Here is a 19,102-nt window from a genome sequence, read left to right as displayed (position 1 = left end):
GTACGTTTACTGGCGTGGTGGTTGGAGTTATGGAAGGGTGCGCAGAAACACTGACTGACCGCTTGACCTTGGTGGCCATGGGTATTTAGTGGTGGCTTGCTAACCTTTTCTTGCACAGGCCCTCCACATTTCTGCCTAATTGAATCCTTCATTGATGCTCCATGCTACCTTGCCTGTGGGTTTTAATTCATGCATGTCAAAACAGGTGCTACAGTACTTTTGCTGAGTCAAGCCTAGGCCTGTTGATGTTGTTTCATGTGTTAAATGAAACGTGTATGCAGTATGACATATGAAATACCATATGACGTGTATATAATTCTAATTATATTAAATATACAGTCCCAGGAAAAAGTTTGTACACCCTTTGAAATTTCTTACCTTTCTGTCAAAATTGGTCATAAAACATGGTCTGACCTTCCTGGAAATCACAAGAAGGAACAACCAGAGTCTGCTTTAACTAATTCAACCCAAACATTTACAAGTTTTCATATTTTCATTGGCCATAAGATGTAAACATTCACAGGACAGCAAGGCATAAGTAAGTACACCCTTGCATTCAATAGGTTTTAACCCTAAGTAGGCCTGTCACGATAACAATTTTTGCCAGACGATAACGATAACAAGAAATTATTGCGATAATCGATAATATTGTCTCTCTCGCCATTTTCAAACAATATAATGTGCAATAAAAAAACACTGCTATGCAAGGTGCGGCCTCCTTCTTGAAACATTGAATGTAACATTTGGGCCAGCAGACTCAGAGGTTTAAATAATTAAGATTGACGCCTGCTCCAAGAAGAAATGTGTCAAACAATATAATGACGTAAAAATGCAATAAAAATGTGACTACACCCCTTCACATTTTTAAAGCATCACGGCGGGGGATATATATATGTTTTTAAATACATCCTCATGGAGCACAATAGGCTCTAAATAGGCTTTTTTGTATTTATTATTAAGGTAAGTTTTATATAGTCTTTCTTTAACATTTTCTGTTATTTATCTTTCTCAAGCACACTGAATGGCTTATAGGCTTATCCATGGTGTGATGTAAAATAACCTACTGGTGGGGTATTGTTAATTCACAAATTATTACTTAGACAGCTTATTTCAAACAAATGCACATTGCTACTAGCTAATTGTCAGTCAAAACCCAAATCAGCCCTGTTAAAGGCATTTCAACATCAGCAAAAAGCAAAAGAGCATGAACAGATGCACAAGTTCCAGCTCTCTCTCTCTCTCTCATACCCTCGACTGTTACAAGTTGCAATTCTGCGCACTTTAAAGTCCTTTATGAACGCCCATACATTGATTCTTATGAGTTATGAGTCGCCATGCCTCTGTTTCCCCTGTAGCGCGCTCAACCGTTCACATTCTCCTGGTGTGACAGATTTAAATCCACAAATCTTATCTTCATGATTTGCTTGCGGACTGCCTACTCATATTGTTAGGTCTAAATAAACAAGAAATATAGCGAAAATCACAAAAAGAACAGACAACGAACGTCGGGGTAGGAGGCGCATTGAAATAATAGTGGAAACTCGGCGAGGTTTAAAATAACAGCCTCAGAGCAAGTTTGTCGCGACGGCACCACTATTGCATGTTTGCACAAACACGTCTTCGTCGTGGATATTGGGTTGCTGCGCATGTTTCAAAATGAACATTTGCCTCCGTGTTGGAGCTGTTCATTCCCCTCTCTGAGGAACGTTGCAGATGTGCTTACTGAGACTGGAAGAATATTGCGCTCCTAGTCTCTAGCGCTGATTCTTTGTCGAGGCTTATAAGCGACGCGCGGGAACACCAGCGTTCTATTTCAAAGACGCAAGTAGCCAGATCAATGCACTTTTTTTCCAACCAGAACTGCACTGAAACTTAAAATTACACCAACATTTAAGAGTCATTGCGCTGCGTTGGCCTATAACGCGCCATCAGTAGTCTCACGGCTACGGTAGAGAAAGGGAGAGAGGGAAAACAAAACATCACGCAAATAACTTATCGTTACTTATCGGGGCCAGAAAAGTGATCGTTCTTGTAAAAAGTTATCGTCCGATTTATTGACTTATCGTATATCGTGACAGGCTTAACCCTAAGTTAGTCGCAATAACCTCAACCAGATGTTTCCTGTAGTTGCAGATCAGATTAACACAACAATCTGGATGTATCTTGTCTCCCTCTTCTTTAGAAAACTGCCTCTCGTCAGCAAGGTTTGTGGGATGTCTGGAGTGCATAGCTTTCTTGACTTCATGCCATATAATCTTAATTGTTTTTTGTCAGGGCTTTGACTGGGCTATTCCAGAATGTGTATTTCATTATTAGGAAGCCATTCTAAAGTCGATTTGCTTCTAAAGTATGGGTTGTTGTCACATTTCAGCACCTATCCTCTTGTGTGCTTCAACTGTGTGACAGAATACCTCACTTTTTCCTGTAAAATATCTTGATAAACTTCTGAGTTCATTGTTCCACTGATAATAGCAAACTGAAAAGTAGCCGCATATAATGATGCTCCCGCCACCATACTCAAAAGGTGGAGATGATGTTTTGGTGAAGGTGTGGTTCTCCAGTTCTCCTCCAAACATGATATTGTGTGTTCCCCTGAACAATTCAACTTTGGTTTCAACTTTGGTTTAAACGTTGGTCTACAGAATATTTGCAGTAATTCTATGAAGCATATAAATGCTTTTTCGCAAACCTCAAAGGTGCAGCAATATTTTTTTGGACAGAAACCCCATTAATTTTAGATTGGCAGAATGAATCCCATTTTTTAACTATTCTTGGTGACATCTCCTCTTCTGAGTATGGTGGCGGGAGCATCATTATATGCGGCTACCTTGCTGCCTCAGGCCCTTGACAGTTTGCTATTATCAGTGGAACAATGAACTCAAGTTTATTGTGATATTTTACAGAAAAAAACGTGAGGAAGTCTGTCACACAGTTGAAGCACACAAGAGTATGGGTCCTGAAATGTTACAACAACCCATACTTTAGAAGCAAATCGACTTTAGAATGGCTTCATAATAATGAAATACACATTCTGGAATAGTCCAGTCAATGCCCTGACAAAAAGCAATTGAGAATATAGCTGCAAGCAGCAATGCGGGGCCAAGCAGTAAACTTGCCAAAGTCGCCACGGCAACAGAAGGAACTGCAGCGCCCCCTTTGGCCCAAATCTCGCCAATGTTGGGGTGCATTCCTTGGAGGGGAAAATGGGGAGAGAGACGGGGAGGGTAGGCAAAGGACCTGGGCTGGGAATCAAACCCGGGTCAGCCGCATGATAGACGAGTGCCCTACCGGTTGGCCACGGCAGAGCCTGTGCTGCCCTTGATTTATATTGAGTAACACATTTCCATTCCCTCTCAAATTAGTCTATAAAATATCAGCAAGTAATTTCTATACTTGAGAGGCTNGCTTTTTTGGACAGCAATTATAATCCTCTGTGATCATTCTATTTAGTAAAATTGTTTATATGACATACAATATTATGGGAAAAAAACCGGGAGCCTACTGAAAATAGATATGTCCTTGAAATCCTAAACATAAGAATCCTATAGGCTGCAATGTAATGTTGGCCAGCCTTTTGAGAGACTGGTCTGAGGAATTGGTGTACATAGAAGTAACGTGTGTGTGTGTGTGTGTGTGTGTGTGTGTGTGTGTGTGTGTGTGTGTGTGTGAGTGTGTGTGTGTGTGTGTGTGTGTGTGTGGGAGACAGACAGAGGAACCAAGAGAACAACAATGCTCTCTCTCTCGTCTCTCTCTCTCTCTCTCTCTCTCTCTCTCTCCCTCTCTCCTTCCCCCTCCTCTCTCCCTCTCCCCCTCCCCCTCCCTCTCCCTCTCCCTCTGTCTGTGTGTGTGTGGGTTGGGGGTGGGGGGGGGGGGTGGGGCAGTGGGGCTTTGGTTGACACTAGAGCAATAGCAGACTACGCACACACCTAAGCTCTCTCGGTGTGTCCAGAGACCCCCTGCCGAGAATGGTGTCAGTGAACGTGCGCAGGTGCCGTTGGTAAGGGGACAGAGAGATGAGAAAAATCCCTCCATTCTTTCCACAATTTTGAATGGCTGCTGACAGCAATAGTATTTTCCAATTGTTACGAAAATCCATACCTGGATGCAGCATAGTGTGAAGATGACCTGTGTACCAATATTTGAAAATTGGGAGTACGGTTTCAAAAGCTACAGGCAAAAATGTAGCTAAAATTTTGACCTGCTGGTGGCGCTACAGAGTTTGAGCTGGGGATCTGATTTTTTTTTTTTATTGTGGTAGGTCATGGGATTGACTACTATGTGTGTACAAAATCCCAGCCTGATTCGACAAACGGTTGCTGAGATATGACCTCACTTCCTGTTTCGCCACTTTTATGACAATTTTTGATTGGCTGTCACGGCTAAACGATAAAAGATATCCAATATTCCAATATCCCATGTGTAGCTCACTCCAGAGATACTACATACCGAGTTTATGGGCGAATTGGTCAAAAATTGCGGAAAATTAAACATTTTTATTGAATTTTACAAAATTCAAAATGGCGGGAAAACTATCCTGGCGGAAAATGACGTCATAGTGTGCGTTGGATTCGTCTTGACTCAGGATTCCAGGATACCAAGTTTATGAAAATTGGCCCAGCGGTTCAAAAGTTACAAGCAGAAATGTACCTGCAACTTTGACCTGCTGGTGGCGCTAGAGCGTTGGGGCTGGGGTCCTATAAATTGCTGTGGGTAATGCTGAGACTGCCCCGAATGTGTGTGCCAATTTACAGCATTTTCCTGCCTACGGTTCTATGGGCTGCCATAGACTTGCAGAGGGATAGGAATGGTGACTAGAGAATAATAATAATAATAATAATAATGAAGAAAACCTACTAACTCTATAGGGGCCTTCGCCAGCTTCGCTGCTTGGCCCCTAATTATATGGCATGAAGTCAAGAAAGCTATGCACTCCAGACATCCCACAAACCTTGCTGACGAGAGGCAGTTCTCTAAAGAAAAGGGAGACAAGATACAAACAGATTGTTTTGTTAATCTGATCTGCAACTACAGGACAAGTCTGGTTGATGATATTGCAACTAACTGAGGGTTAAAACCTACTTAATGCAAGGGTGTACTTACTTATGCCCTGCTCTCCTGTGAATGTTATGGCCTTATGACCAATAAAAATATGATAACATGTAAATGTTTGGGTGGAATTAATTAAAGCAGACTTTGATTGTTCCTTCTTGAGATTTCCGGGAAGATCAGACCATGTTTTATGATCAATTTTGACAGAAATGTAAGAAATTTCAAAGGGTGTACAAACTTTTTCCTGGGACTGTATAATTTCAATAGAAACGGTGAATTGTCTTCCCAGAAATGAAAAGTTCTGTAATGAAGCAGAAATTGGTATCTACTCTATTTTGATATGGCCTGCTGTGAGGACTGTTCTCCTAAAAAATAGTTAAATAATACAAACATTGTCTGTGATGAGACATGGGTTGTACAGCTGTTTTAAAATATATATTATTACTTTGTGATATGCACGGTTTGTAGTTTAGTTCAAGAGGGAATACATTTGATGCGAAGAGGTCTGTTGAAGAGGTCTCTTTCAAAGAATCAATTTACATAAAAATCATAAAATAGGTAAACATATTATTATCTATTAATAGGACTGGGTTCAAAAGATCGAATTGCGATCCAATATCGATTCACGTTCGAAAAGTGTGATATCGATTCACAACTTTGTGGATCGATTTATTACCGATGATTATAGGTGCTATTTTCTCAACCACATCCTGTAGCTTTCTTCCACATTCATGATGACTACATGCACAAATACACACAGCCTGTTCAAGTAAATAGTGCCAGTGTTTTCCCACCTTTCTCTCTCATACCAAGCTTACCACTTCTTTCTCTCATACCAAGGTATTTCATGTTTGTGTGGGTATCAAAGGTTGAGATATTTAGGTTTTTATAGCCGGTCTTAGAATTTTATGCATAAATGGGACCTTCTGGATCGGAATCGAATCGATCCAGGAAATTTAGATCGATTCCCAGCCCTACTATTTAAAATGTTTTGTCTTTCTGTTTTGTCAGATTTCACCCTGCCTTCTCTGCTGGAGGTGTTCCTTAGTCGGGAGGGCAGGACGGTCCCTCCGAAGGCGGGCCAGGAGAAGTCCGGCACCGATGTCCAGAACTCCTGCTCCAAGCGCCTGTCGGGGAGTTGGAAGTCGCGCCGCTCACGACGGACCGCCCAGCGCTACTCGGTGAGGGATGCGCGCAAGTCCCAGCTCTCCACCTCGGACTCGGAAGCGGGAAACTCGGACGACAAGGTCGCCGCCCCCGGCTCCAAGCACCGCCGCTCGCACGGCGCCACCCTGCGGGTGAGCTGCCAGCACCACCAGTCCGACACGGCGGCCACGCTCCCGCCCATCCAGCAGGCGACCGGCGCGCCCCAGCCTCAACAGCGCAACCTCAACAACGACAACATGAACACGCTGGAACGCACCCAGTCGGGGCTGCCCCACGCCAGGCTCTTCGGGGGGCCCCAGGGGCAGGTGGACAACGAGCCCTTCACAGACCCTACGGCACTCTCCATCTTCAACCGCATGGAGAACTCTCCTTTCGACCTGTGCCACGTCCTGCTCTCCCTGCTGGAGAAGGTGTGCAAGTTCGACATGACCATCAACCACAACCCGGGCCTGGCGGTGGTGGTGGTGCCCACGCTCACCGAGATCCTCACCGAGTTCGGAGACTGCTGCGGCCCCGGTGGAGGAAGTGGTGGTGGAGGGGGAGGCGGGGGAGTAGGCGGCGGTAGCGGCGGCATCGACGAGCTGGCGGGAGGCTGGACGGAGGAGCCCATCGCCCTGGTGCAGCGCATGCTGCTGCGCACCATCCTGCACCTGATGTTCGTGGACGTGGGCCAGAGCGAGGCGCTGCCCGACAACCTGCGGCGCAGCCTGACGGACCTGCTGCGCGCCACCCTCAAGATCCGCGGCTGCCTGGAGCGGCAGGCCGACCCCTTCGCACCGCGGCCCAAGAAGACCCTGCAGGAGGTCCAGGAGGACTTCTCCTTCTCCCGCTATCGCCACCGGGCGCTGCTGCTGCCCGAGCTGCTGGAGGGGGTGCTACAGGTGCCTGCCTTTCATTTTTTTGTGTGTTTTATAGTGTTGCTTTTTTGATTTTTGGGCTTTTATTCTAGTGAAGTATATAATACTGACTGGAAAGTGAGTGGGAGATGGACAGAGAGATGTGGTGGAGTTCGGAACTGACTCAGTCTGAAGTCAAAGCTATGCCTCCGTAGGCAATCTGCATACATATGGCACAGGCGTCAGAGTACTCCCCTGCCCTTTTTTTTCTTTTTAATATTGTTTTGATGTTGATGTTTAGTGACCTTGGATGTTTCGATTTTGTTTTATTTAGGTGCTGCTGAGCTGCCTTCAAGCCTCGGCTCCCAACCCCTTCTTCTTCAGCCAGGCCCTGGAGCTGGTCCACGAGTTTGTGCAGCACCGCGGCCTGGACCTGTTCGAGGCCACGGCCCTCAGGCTGGAGAGCCTGGGAGCGGCCCGCGACACGGAGGTGGGCGGCGAGGCGTCAGAGCGCCTGCGCGGCCTCGTGGCCAGCCTGCTGAAGATCATCAGCGCCGTCAAGAAGGCCAAGTCGGAGCAGCTGCACCAGACGGTGTGCGCCCGGCGCCGCCACCGCCGCTGCGAGTACTCCCACTTCCTGCACCACCACCGCGACCTCACCGGCCTGCCCGTGTCCGCCTTCAAGCAGGCCGCCTGCCGCAACCCCTTCGAGGAGGAGGGCGCCGAGGGGGAGGTGCGCTACCCGGAGCGCTGCTGCTGCCTGGCCGCCTGCGCCCACCAGTGCCTGCGGCTGCTGCAGCGCCTGTCGCCCACGGGCTCCACCGTCTTGCAGGTGCTGGCCGGCGTCCAGGCCGTGGGCATCTGCTGCTGCATGGACCCGCGCTCGGTGGTGGAGCCCCTGCTGCGGGTGTTCCGCGCCCCGGGCCTGCGCAGCTACCAGTCCCACGTGCTGGCCGTGCTCAGCCGGCTGGTGCTGGAGCAGCTGGGCGGCAGCCACCCGTCCGAGAAGGCCAAGCTGGCCTCCTGCAACGTCTGCACGCTGGACTCCAGCCAGCTGCCGGGGCTGGAGGAGACCCTGCACGGCTGCCCGGCCGGCAGCGAGAGCTCGGCGGGCGCCGCCTTGTCGTCGTCCGCCGCCACCACCTCGCCCAACCTGTCGTACCGCTCCAAGGGCATCCTGCCCAGCGGCGCGGCCGAGGACATGCTGTGGAAGTGGGACGCGCTCAAGGCCTACCAGGAGCTGGTGTTCGGGGACGACTGGCAGCTCAGCCAGCAGATCGCCGCCCACGTGTGCCAGCTGACGCTGCGGGGCAACGCGGTGGTGCAGTGGCAGCTGTACTCGCACATCTTCAGCCCCGTGCTGCAGAGGGGGGTGGAGCTGGCCCACCACGCCCAGCAGCTGGGGGTGTCCACCACCTGCTCGCAGGCCTGCACCTACCACACGCACTGCCTGCCCGTGGAGGTGCTGCTCGTCTACCTGCAGACCCTGCCCACCCTGCTCAAGACCAGGTGAGACAACATGGGTCGTGTTGCCAGTACTTACCTTCTAGTTGATTTAAATAGAGAGTTTGTGAAGCGTATAAAGCCATTGACATTCTCAGCTTTCCTGATGTCATGGTTAGAGGGTTGGTTATATCCCATGCTATTGTGCAATGTGGGTGTGTATTATCAAGATTTTATAAGCCTTGACATTTCTGTATGCATTTAAGAGTGTCCAAAGTAACTTCATATTGATGTGGCATTTTGAACTAATTTTCTTAATGGACCTGCGCAACACGCACCTATCACTCACTACGGCGATGTACAATAGCTATGGGTGTATCATATTTTCACTTGGCAAGGTTGAAGAAAAGAAGAGATATCTTGCGCATCGAATCTATTTAATATGGGCCTTTTGAACCTTGCCCAAGTATTGAGCGAAACCTCAGTCTTATTAGCCTGCCTTGTCACATGCTAGATTGCATAATTCTCTGAAGGTTAATTAGGTTCAGGGTTTAAGAGCTTAGTGATGTAACAGTGTCACATCGCCGCAATTTATCATTTTAATGAAGGCACACTGCGGTGACCGCTGAATAGCAATTACTTTAAAAGTTCTTGGCAAATAAAAAAGAGAAATGAATACTTACAGTTCTCATTAAAGGTAGTCATAAAATTACACTGTCAGATCATTGCATTTTTAGCTGACCGTGTATTATATTTGCTCTATGCACACAGCATGTCCTATGACCCAAGGTCCTTGTTGGGCGTCGTCCATATTTCTTAAACGTTGGCAGCCTTTGAGGGTTTCCCTCATTGAATTCCTCTCATGCATGTCTGGCTGACTTTTAAAAACTCACGACCGGCGGTGATTCACAATGACCTCAAGTATCCATCGCTCCCCGGGCTTCCTGCTGTTGATTCGCCGCTGTTTCGAAAGGGGAGGAAAAACAACAATGGCATCAAAATCCAATTTCAATTTTTCCTCGTGGCATGGATTCGTTTGTAGCGTCTTAAGTGCACTCATCCGCGACCCCTCGCAGTGTGATTTATTTGGTTAATGGTTTTCACGCCACGCCGCAAAAGACGACGCGTTCCACTAATGTACTCACCAGAGGGGGCCGCCATGACACAACATACCCCCCTCGCCCCCTCATCCTCCTCCCGGTTTAATCACCCGTCCGTCACTTTATATCCTTTGTCGTCTCTTAAACACAGCGACGTTGCCAGCCGGTTGGCTCTTGAAAAGCCAGCGGATTTGTTTATGTGCCTGATTTAAAGGGTGGCCATGCAGTTACCGCAGGGTTGCAATTAAGAGGTGGGCAGTCTGTCTTCACAGTGGCCAATCTGGGGGGAAAGAAATTGACTCAGTGCACTCCACACTTGAGAGAGAGGGCTGCTGGCCTGCGTCATCGTCACTTCTCTGGGCTGATTTATGCCACCTGCTCTCCCCTCTGCTCTCTCAGAGTTTGGTTATTTAGTATTCTCGGCATTTCCATAATTTGTCTTTGTAAAGTGACTTCTGAGCAAGTGAAAGGAACACTGATGCTTTTGATATTCAAATACTGTGCAAAGTACTGTGGAATTAACTTTTTTTTTAAACAGAGTTGTAGTGAAATGGATGCCACCTGATGATACTTTGATAGGATTGTGCTCAAATGTCAGTCAATTCCTGTGAAACTTATTCATGTCCATTTTCATAGCATGAAAACAAAAAACAATGGCAACCAACAATTGGTTAGCCTGGTTAAAGTTAAGGTTCGATGTGGTTGTTTTGACATTTTAATAATGCTCACACGTGTCAGACAGATTTGCATGAAAAGATTTTATACAGTTGCAGATCATGGAAAGAAGAGCCTGGAGGACCTGTTAACTTAGTATTTTTGACTTGATTTCTGGTCGATTTATTTATGATATAATATTGTCTTCTCCAGCCGAGTGGTGCGAGATCTGTTCCTGAGCTGCAACGGCCTGAACCAGGTGACGGAGCTGGTCTACCTGGACGCCACGCGCTCCTGGGCCCTCAAGGTGTTCGAGACCCTCATCCTGAGCAGCTGGGAGCAGCCCAGCCAGGCCGACGCCGCCCAGCAAGAGCTGGAGAGAGCCGAGGCTCTGGAGCGGGACGCCGTGCTGGGCCTGGTGGACGACCTGGCCTCCCGGGACGCTCTGGGAACCGCCGGCGGAACTGGAGACGCTCCCCAGAGCTTCAGCAAGTTCTACGAAGGCCTGAGAGAGGCGTACCCTCACCGCAACAAAAGGAGCGCTAGCAGCGGTGTCGGAGGAGGAGGAGGAGGAGGAGGAGGAGGAGGGCTGGGAGGAGCGGGACGTCACAAGGGCGAAGTGCAGCTCAACGCCATCAACCTCTTCCTGTGCGTGGCGTTCCTGTGTGTCAGCAAGGAGGCTGACTCGGACCGGGACTCGGCCAACGACTCGGAGGACACGTCGGGTTACGACAGCACGGCCAGCGAGCCCCTGGGCAGCCGGCTGCCCTCCCTGTCCCCCGACAGCGTGGCGTTGCCCTCCAAGGAGCAGGTGCGGCGGGCCGCCGACGTCTGGTCCGTGTGCCGCTGGGTCTACCTGGCCAGCCCCGCCTTCCAGCGGCAGTTCTTCCGGCTGGGCGGCCTGGAGGTCAGCTCGCGCCTCATGACCATGGTCATCCAGAAGCTGACCACCTGCAACAAGACCAAAGACGGCAAGCCCAAGAAGAAGCGCGACGCCGCCAAAGGGAAGGCCAGCCCGTCGCATCCTCCTGGCTCCTCCCCAGCACCAAATAATAACAACAACAACCTCCATGCACCGAGCTCCTCCACTCCGGGGCAGGCTGATCTGGGTCCCGCAGATGGCCTTTCCTCAGAGGCTACCCCAGCTGGCACTCAGGCTGAGGGGAGCCGGGGAACCACCACTACCACCAGCACCACCACTACCACCACCAGGGACCCGACCCGCAGGCTGGAGGAGGAGTGGCCCCTGCAGAGCATCCGGCTCCTGGAGGCCCTGTTGGCCATCTGCCTACACAGCGCCACCTCGGCCCTGCAGAAGATGGAACCAGACCTCTCTTTACAGGTAAAGCCAATGCTTTAGATCAGGGGTGGGGAACCTTTGTCTCGAGGGCCGTTTCATCCGGCCCTCGATATAATTTTAATGTTATGCAACTTCACATGAAATATGACATATTTTGTAAAGGAATCTTAGAAATTACATTTCCAATGCAATTAAGTTATATTCAGGGGACCTAGAGAAGGTGGGGACTGTTTTAAAGGTGTCTACCTTCAATATAGGCCTAACTTGCATGGGGAAATCCTGATTTGTGTTCATAGTACGGCCCTTGGAGGACTTTTATGACCCTTGTAGGAATTTGAAGTAGCCCCTCGAATGAAAAAGGTTCCCCACCCCTGCTTTAGATCTCTGTGTGAATGTGTGTACAGTGTAAATTGTATATGTGAATAGTGACCATAAAATTCTATTCTATTATACAAGTCACTCATCACTGTGCTACCACCTGTTGGTCTTCTAACAACTCAAATTGTGTTAGTCCCATTTTATTGCTACCCTAGTTATATATTTGATATTGTAATATATAATACTTATTTCAGGTATATAATTTGTTGGGGGTTTTTTTTACACAAAGTTGATGTACTGACTATACACGTATGTTGTCATATTGCTAAGCTCCTGGTTACTGGAGGTGTTGCTGCTCTTGTGCATGTGCTATCAGGAGTCCTCATGAGGAGACGGCCCAGCGTTTCATTATTCAGCAACCAAAGCTGGTCATATTTCCTCCTTCCAACTCTGATTCTACATCCTCTCAAGCCTGGTGGTTTACTCTCTCTGCCTTTCTCTCTCTCTCAATCCGTCTCCGTCTTTCTCTGTCCTTCCCTCTCTTCTTCTCTCCTTTCTCTCAATCTCTCACTCTCTCTCCATTGTTTTTTTCTCCCCCCTGCAGCTGCAGTCGGTGGAGGAGACCCTGTGCGAGGTGCGCGATCAGCTGTCTCGTTCCGGCGTGGTGGCCTCCGACCTGGCCGTCCCGCTGTTTGACGCGCTGCTCCGCGTCTCGCTGGCCCAGGTGGGCCACTCCGGCCCCGACGCCCCCGAGGACAAGCCAGAGCGAGTGAGTCACGAGTGGAGGAAGACAAATGTAAACAGATTTTATTGAAACTTTGTGTTGCTTGTTTGTTTCTTTTCTTTACTCGTGGTTGAGCAAAAAAAGCTATTGTGTTCTATATGCCTTCCAATATAGAGAAGACATGTTCAGTTTGTAATCTAAAACTGGATGGAGAGAGTTTTGGAGGCAATGACCGTTCAGCTTCAATACCGAGGCGCCAATTCTTCTCTCAGTATTTGGCAAGAAATGCTGACTTTTCAAAAATCTGACTCAAAACAAAACCTTGCAGCTTATGGCTGATGTTTGTCTTTTGTGCTCGTCAGCTTCATTTACATCTGAAACCATAGTTTCCTCTTTTGAAAACATAAAGAAACAGTGTTGATCATTTGCCACCTACTGTAAAGATCATGCAGTGCGAGATTACAGCTACTTTATGTTTTGTGTGAACGTTTGAATGCATGTGTGTGTGTGTTCCTGCTATTGTTTACTGTTTTGTGCGTGTGTGTGCGTGCGCGCGTGCGTGCGTGCGCGTGCGTGCGTGCGCGTGCGTGTGCGTGTGCATATTTCTCTGTTTGTGTCATCATCTCACGGCTACTTAAGCTTGTTAGCCGTGGATTTCAGTGTTTATGTAAAAGCTCTGCGCTCCGTAAGTCCAACTGTGCCTTGAACTCTAGATTGAGCATGACTTTTTACTTGAATTTCACAACACTGCCAGTAGGGTGTGTGTGGGACGATGTGATGGCCTTAAAAGGAGAAAAGGATATTCAGCATAGCTTTGACTTTTGAAGTGATTTACTGATTTTGAAAAAAAAATGTATGAAAAGCATTACTTTCACTGTCACAGACAGACAGACAGACAGAAGCAGCAATAACTGTAGCATTACATTGTGTGGTCTACAATCTATAATCACCCCTCAGATAAAAGGGGTCGCTTGTAAGTCCCTTAGGTCAACTAAATGCGTCTACTAAATGTAATGCAATGTAAAAGGATCTCTCTCTCCCTCTCTGTCTTTCTACAGAGTAGTAAAGAAGTGGGCATATGGAAGGTAGCATTTACAGTGCAGTAATCCCCACTTCAAAGGGATGGCACGGGATGGCTTGCGTGGCGAAGGAAGCCCAAATCTGGGTTGGCTGCAGCTTAATTTTGGGCCTCTGGTTTACAGGGATGGAAGAACAACATGTAGAAAGGCCTGTAGCGAAGCTTGGCGGTGCCTGGTAGAGAAGGGTACTCCTCTATTTAGGCTGGGCTGAGCTGGGCTGGGCTGAGCTGGGCTGGTGTAGTCTGGGTGGTTCACAGGGCTCGGTCGGAGAGAACTTGCCCTCCTTGCCTCTCTCCCTTCCTCTCTGCTCCTGCCTCCCTCTTTCCCTCCCTGACCTGTCATGATTTGTTACAGACCCTCAGCACTCAGTGCTGTGTAGCACCATTAACTCCAGCTGAAGATAAATGGATAAACTCTGCGTGCGCGTGTGTGTGCGCGCGCGAGTTAGTGTTGTATGTGTGTTAGTGGTGCCTTATTTGTTTGTAGAGCATGTTTGTTAGTAGTGCGTGTTTTGTTGGTGCATGTGTGTTATTGCTGTAGTAGAGACAGGTAAGGAGGGCAGTACAAATGCCATATAAACATGGGGAGAAAAAAGTGCATGAGAGAGGGAGAAAAAAAGGACTGAGAGAGAGTGAAGGATGATGGGATGGCGAGAGGGTAATAGTGAGTGATGGAATAGAGGGTTGAAGAGTCAGAGACGGCGTGCACAGTGGGGAGGGAGGGAGGGGATGTGGTCATGGAGGAGGCCAGATAGCCAGGGGTCATTGAGGTGGTGAGGAGAGACTTTGGGATGGGAAATGAGGGAGGAGAGGGAGGGATGGTGAAGGATGATGTAAAATGGAGTGGAGTGGAGAGGAGAGGAGTAAAAAAAGTTTGTCCAAAAAAAAACCCCACATACTTTTCTTCAGAGTAAGATGGAGAAGTCGAGAGAGATGTGAAGGGAGGGCAGAAGGGGAGGAGAGTTTAAAAGAGGAGAAGGAGGGAAAAGGATCTGGGGTGGAGAGAGGCAGAGGGAGTGGGAGGGTTAGAGAGGCAGAGAGCGGGGGAGGAGACTGGTTGGGTGGAGGGAGGGATAGAGAGAGAGAGAGGGAAAGAGAGAGAGAGAGAGAGGGCAAGTGATTGAAGTCCTCAGGGGAACGTGGTTGTGTGTTTATGTTCCATTGGTCAGCTGGTGGAATCTTATGACCAGACATCATCTTCTCTTTTTTTTTAGCTGGTTACTGTTACACTAATGCTGCTTATGACTTTTGCCATCGCCTTTTGAAAGGGAAAAAAATATCGATAGGTGTTTTGAGAACTCTGAAGTTGTTGCTCTTTTTGCGGTGTCACTCTCTGGACGGGACGGATTTGTGACCTGCCACCTCAGACCGGACAAGGCTTTTTTCTTTTTTTTTTGTTCCTTTCCTGGATAAAAATTCCTGCCAGACTTGAGTGGGTGGTGGCGAGGGGGGTAAGAAGGAATAATCCCTCTCTACTTGCTCGCCCACAGAAAAAGCCTCCACTTTTAGTCCATTAAGCAAACGGTGTGAGAGGAGGCTGTTATATTGGACATGAACTAAGCATTTTTTTTTGTTGGTTTTGAGAATTTTTGAAAGGGAGGTTCAGGTGTCTGATTGGATATGCTACCTGTTTTTGTCATTCAGATAACGGGGTTGTGAGTGTGAGTGTCGTTTTATCTTATTGTAATCTTACTTCACATTTTGTTATTAATCTTTTACGGTCCAGTCAACAAAAAAAGAGCCATGCACTTGAAATGCCTTTTTTAGTTCATGGCACAAGTTTTTTTTTTCTCTGACAGGGTTATGGCGTTTACGGCCTGCACCTTGACTTACTGTAGCTTGTGTACATACCTTCCTTTTTTTACTAACCCCTGCCATGTCTTTCATTTCCATTTTTCTAATTAAACCTTGTTGTGTCTTGTTCCCTGCTTATATCGGATATGGTCGTTTTCTCCTGCAACCTTCTCCTGCAACCCCCGTCCGCCTTGTTCCCGCTTAAAACGCCTCTTTTCTTGCTGTTTGTTTGGTCACTTTTATCTCATGGTCATTTTCTCCTCTTCTCCCCTCTGCTCCTCAGAAGGCCCAGGCTGCGGCGGAGGTGCCCACGCTGGCGGGAGATCTCTCGGAGGAGGCAGACGAGTCGTTGGCGAGCGGGCCGCGGCGAGCAGGGCCTGGAGAGGAGGAGGGGTACGAGGCCGACAGCGAGAGCAACCCAGAGGACTCGGCTCAGCAGGACGAAGGTAGAGACACACACACACACATACACACACGCGCACACACACGCACACGCACACACACACACACATACAGTGCACACACACACACACACACACATACAGTGCACACACACACACACACACATACAGTGCACACACACACACACACATACAGTGCACACACACACACACACACACACACACACACACACACACACACACACACACACACACAGTGCACACGCACACGCACACACACACACACACACACACACGCACACACACACACACACACACACACACACACACACACACACACACACACACACACACATACAGTGCACACACACCCACACGCGCGCGCGCACGCACACACACACACACACACACACACACACACACACACACACACACACACACACACACACACACACACACACACACACACACACACACACACACACACACATACACACACAGGCCTACATGTATAAACGCATGTGCACGGTACAATCTCACAATCCATATGCCTCTTCGTATGGATATTACATACCATACATGTACGGTACACTACATTCAATGCTTATACTACGTAGAAATGTATGCATGTACAGTACACACATGTTTGCAAATTTGTACACCGCATTCCACATTATTATGCAAATGACATTTTTCGCTGTTTCCCCAAATAATCAATACAAATGACAGTCGTCATAATTTTCAAGTCATCAGCCATTAGAGTACAATTTAAAAGTTTTTGAATGAACCTTCCAATGATAACGGTATTTTTTTAAATAATAAAAAACTTTAAATGCTCTGTTCCACATTATTACGCAAAATAGTTTTGTAGTGTTGTAATCCAAATTTCTTTCTTTTTTTCCCATTTACCTCAAAACAGTTGGAATTTGGTACCTTCTAAATTACATTTCAATGTTCAATACTTGGTGATAAGCTCTTTGTCTTAGTAACTGGAATGCTGCGATTAACATTGAAGTCAATGGTAGGGCATTGCATGGGAGTTATGGAAGCCCAGATATCCTTGATGCTTTGCTCTCAGCTGTTTTTGTTTGTTTGGTCTGGTGACCCACACTTCACTCTTCAATATACCCGTAGATTTCCATGCCACGTTTAGGTGCTTTTGAGGTGATGACATTCTAACGCACCAGACATAAAACCCCATTGAAAATGAATGGGATGCTATGTCTGGTGAGTTAGAATGTCATCACCTCCAAAGCACCTACACGTGGCATGGAAATCTACGGGTATATTGAAGAGTGAAGTGTGGGTCACCAGACCAAACAAACGAAAACAGCTGAGAGCAAAGCATCAAGGATATCTAGGCTTCCATAACTCCCATGCAATGCCCTGCCATTGACTTCAATGTTAAACGCAGCATTCCAGTTACAGCTTATGACCAAGTTTTGAACATCGAAATGTAATTTAGAAGGTACCAAATGCCAACTGTTTTGATGTAAATGGGAAAAAAAGAAAGAAATTTGTATTACAACACTACAAAACTGTTTTGCGTAATAATTTGGAACAGAGCATTTTGGGCATTTTAAGTATTTTGTTATTTAAAAAAATACCGTTATCATTGGAAGGTTCATTCAAAAACTTTTGAATTGTACTCTAATGGCCGATTACTTGAAAATTATGACGACTGTCATTTCTATTGATTATTTAGGAAAACGGCAAAAAATGTCATTTGCGTAACGATGTGAAATGCGGTGTATGCATACATTATAGACTGTAGATAAAAGCAATGTTTATGCATATGCATTGCATGCATTTGTGTGAACACATTTCACTGACATTTCCACATCACACACACACACACACACACACACACACAAACACACACACACGAGCCATCTCTTGTAGACATACCCGAACATAGGCATAGGGGATGAGTCACTCCCAAGTCGTGGCAGTGCTGTTGTGAAGGGGCGGGGTGTGTTGGATCGTGTTGAGATGAGCCATGAGACAGGCCCTCTGTCTCAGCTACAGTGTGCGTGTGTGTGTGGGGACTGTGTGTGTGTGTGTGTGTGTGTGTGTGTGTGTGTGTGTGTGTGTGTGTGTGTGTGTGTGTGTGTGTGTGTGTGTGTGTGTGTGTGTGTGTGTGTGTGTGTGTGTGTGTGTGTGTGTGTGTGTGTGTGTGTGTGTGTAGCATGGCTCTGCTGGGAGCAGGAAGTACCATGTGCTCCTGACTCAGAGTGCGGGGCGCCCTGCAGTACACTGACACACAGGCCCTGTGGTGTGTGCATGGTATTCCAGCATTTCGTGAAATCACTGAATGCTTTTATTGTTGTTTTAAGATTATATTCTTGTAGGTTGCATTTTTTCTGTACAGCTATTTTCTTTCATATAGTATGTGTACTTGTTTTATAAGTGGTTTTTGTATATCTTTCCAAGTGACTATGGTGCGCCGCCCATACTCAGTATTTCAAGTCATGCCTGTGTCTTGTAGAGCTGCAGTGCTCATCGATTTGGCATTTGGTCATTGGCAATTGCATAGGGAGTTTGAAAGTTGTGTGTGTGTGTGTGTGTGTATGTGTTTGGCGTGTGTGTGTGTTTGGCGTGTGTGTGTGGGGGGGGAGGAAGATGTGTTTATGTGGATGTTGTGGGCCTGTGTGTGTGTGTGTGGGTGCAGATGTGTGTATGGGGCGACCATGGGGCATTGGTGCTATGTACACTGCAGTGCTGTCATCTGGCTCCTTGGTATAAACAAGGCCTTGCATTCTGCTGTCAAGTCAAGCGGATGTATACAGCGAGACCACTCCGTAGCCTCTTTTACACACACACACACACACACACACACACACACACACACACACACACACACACACACACACACACACACACTCACTCGCCCTGGCCGCCACATTCTGGATATCCTGTGGTCCGCGCCCCGGGGCATATGCCATGTGTGCAGCTCTGAGGAGGGCAGCTCTGGCTCTGCACTCCCTGATGACTCATGGTTGAAGGGCAAGTCCTTCCATTTTAGCCTGTGTGGACGCACAGTACGTATGGCTTTGCTTGTATGTTGCTTGTATGTCGTTTTTGTCAAATAAGGCTTTGAAAAGTCTGGGGGGGGGGGGGGGGGGGAATAGCTCGGGGAATAGCTCGGTAGCCACATGTACAGAACCTCTGCTGTATCGTTTGCAAGGATTTTGGGCTTTATGAGCACCTGTCAAATGTTTAGCTTTATTTTCATGTA

At 47.5% G+C, this 19,102-nt stretch overlaps 1 protein-coding gene across 4 annotated transcripts in view; it reads left to right on the top strand.

Moving 5' to 3' along the window:
* The window catches only part of lyst (lysosomal trafficking regulator), a 171,764-nt gene that overhangs the window by 48,496 nt on the left and 104,166 nt on the right, over positions 1–19,102 (top strand). For 3 of the 4 annotated variants that reach the window (XM_063191578.1, XM_063191579.1, XM_063191580.1), the window contains 5 exons: positions 6,061–7,097; positions 7,387–8,561; positions 10,463–11,591; positions 12,472–12,663; positions 15,747–15,909. In XM_063191578.1, the coding sequence (XP_063047648.1) occupies positions 6,061–7,097; positions 7,387–8,561; positions 10,463–11,591; positions 12,472–12,663; positions 15,747–15,909 (3,696 nt within the window). The remainder of the gene's footprint in view (positions 1–6,060; positions 7,098–7,386; positions 8,562–10,462; positions 11,592–12,471; positions 12,664–15,746; positions 15,910–19,102) is intronic. The other variant, XM_063191577.1, reaches the window with a different exon arrangement.

The sequence above is a fragment of the Engraulis encrasicolus genome, chromosome 24 (assembly GCF_034702125.1).
Source record: "Engraulis encrasicolus isolate BLACKSEA-1 chromosome 24, IST_EnEncr_1.0, whole genome shotgun sequence".
NCBI classification, from domain to species: Eukaryota; Metazoa; Chordata; class Actinopteri; order Clupeiformes; family Engraulidae; genus Engraulis; species Engraulis encrasicolus.
This window is presented reverse-complemented; position numbering and strand designations above follow the sequence as displayed.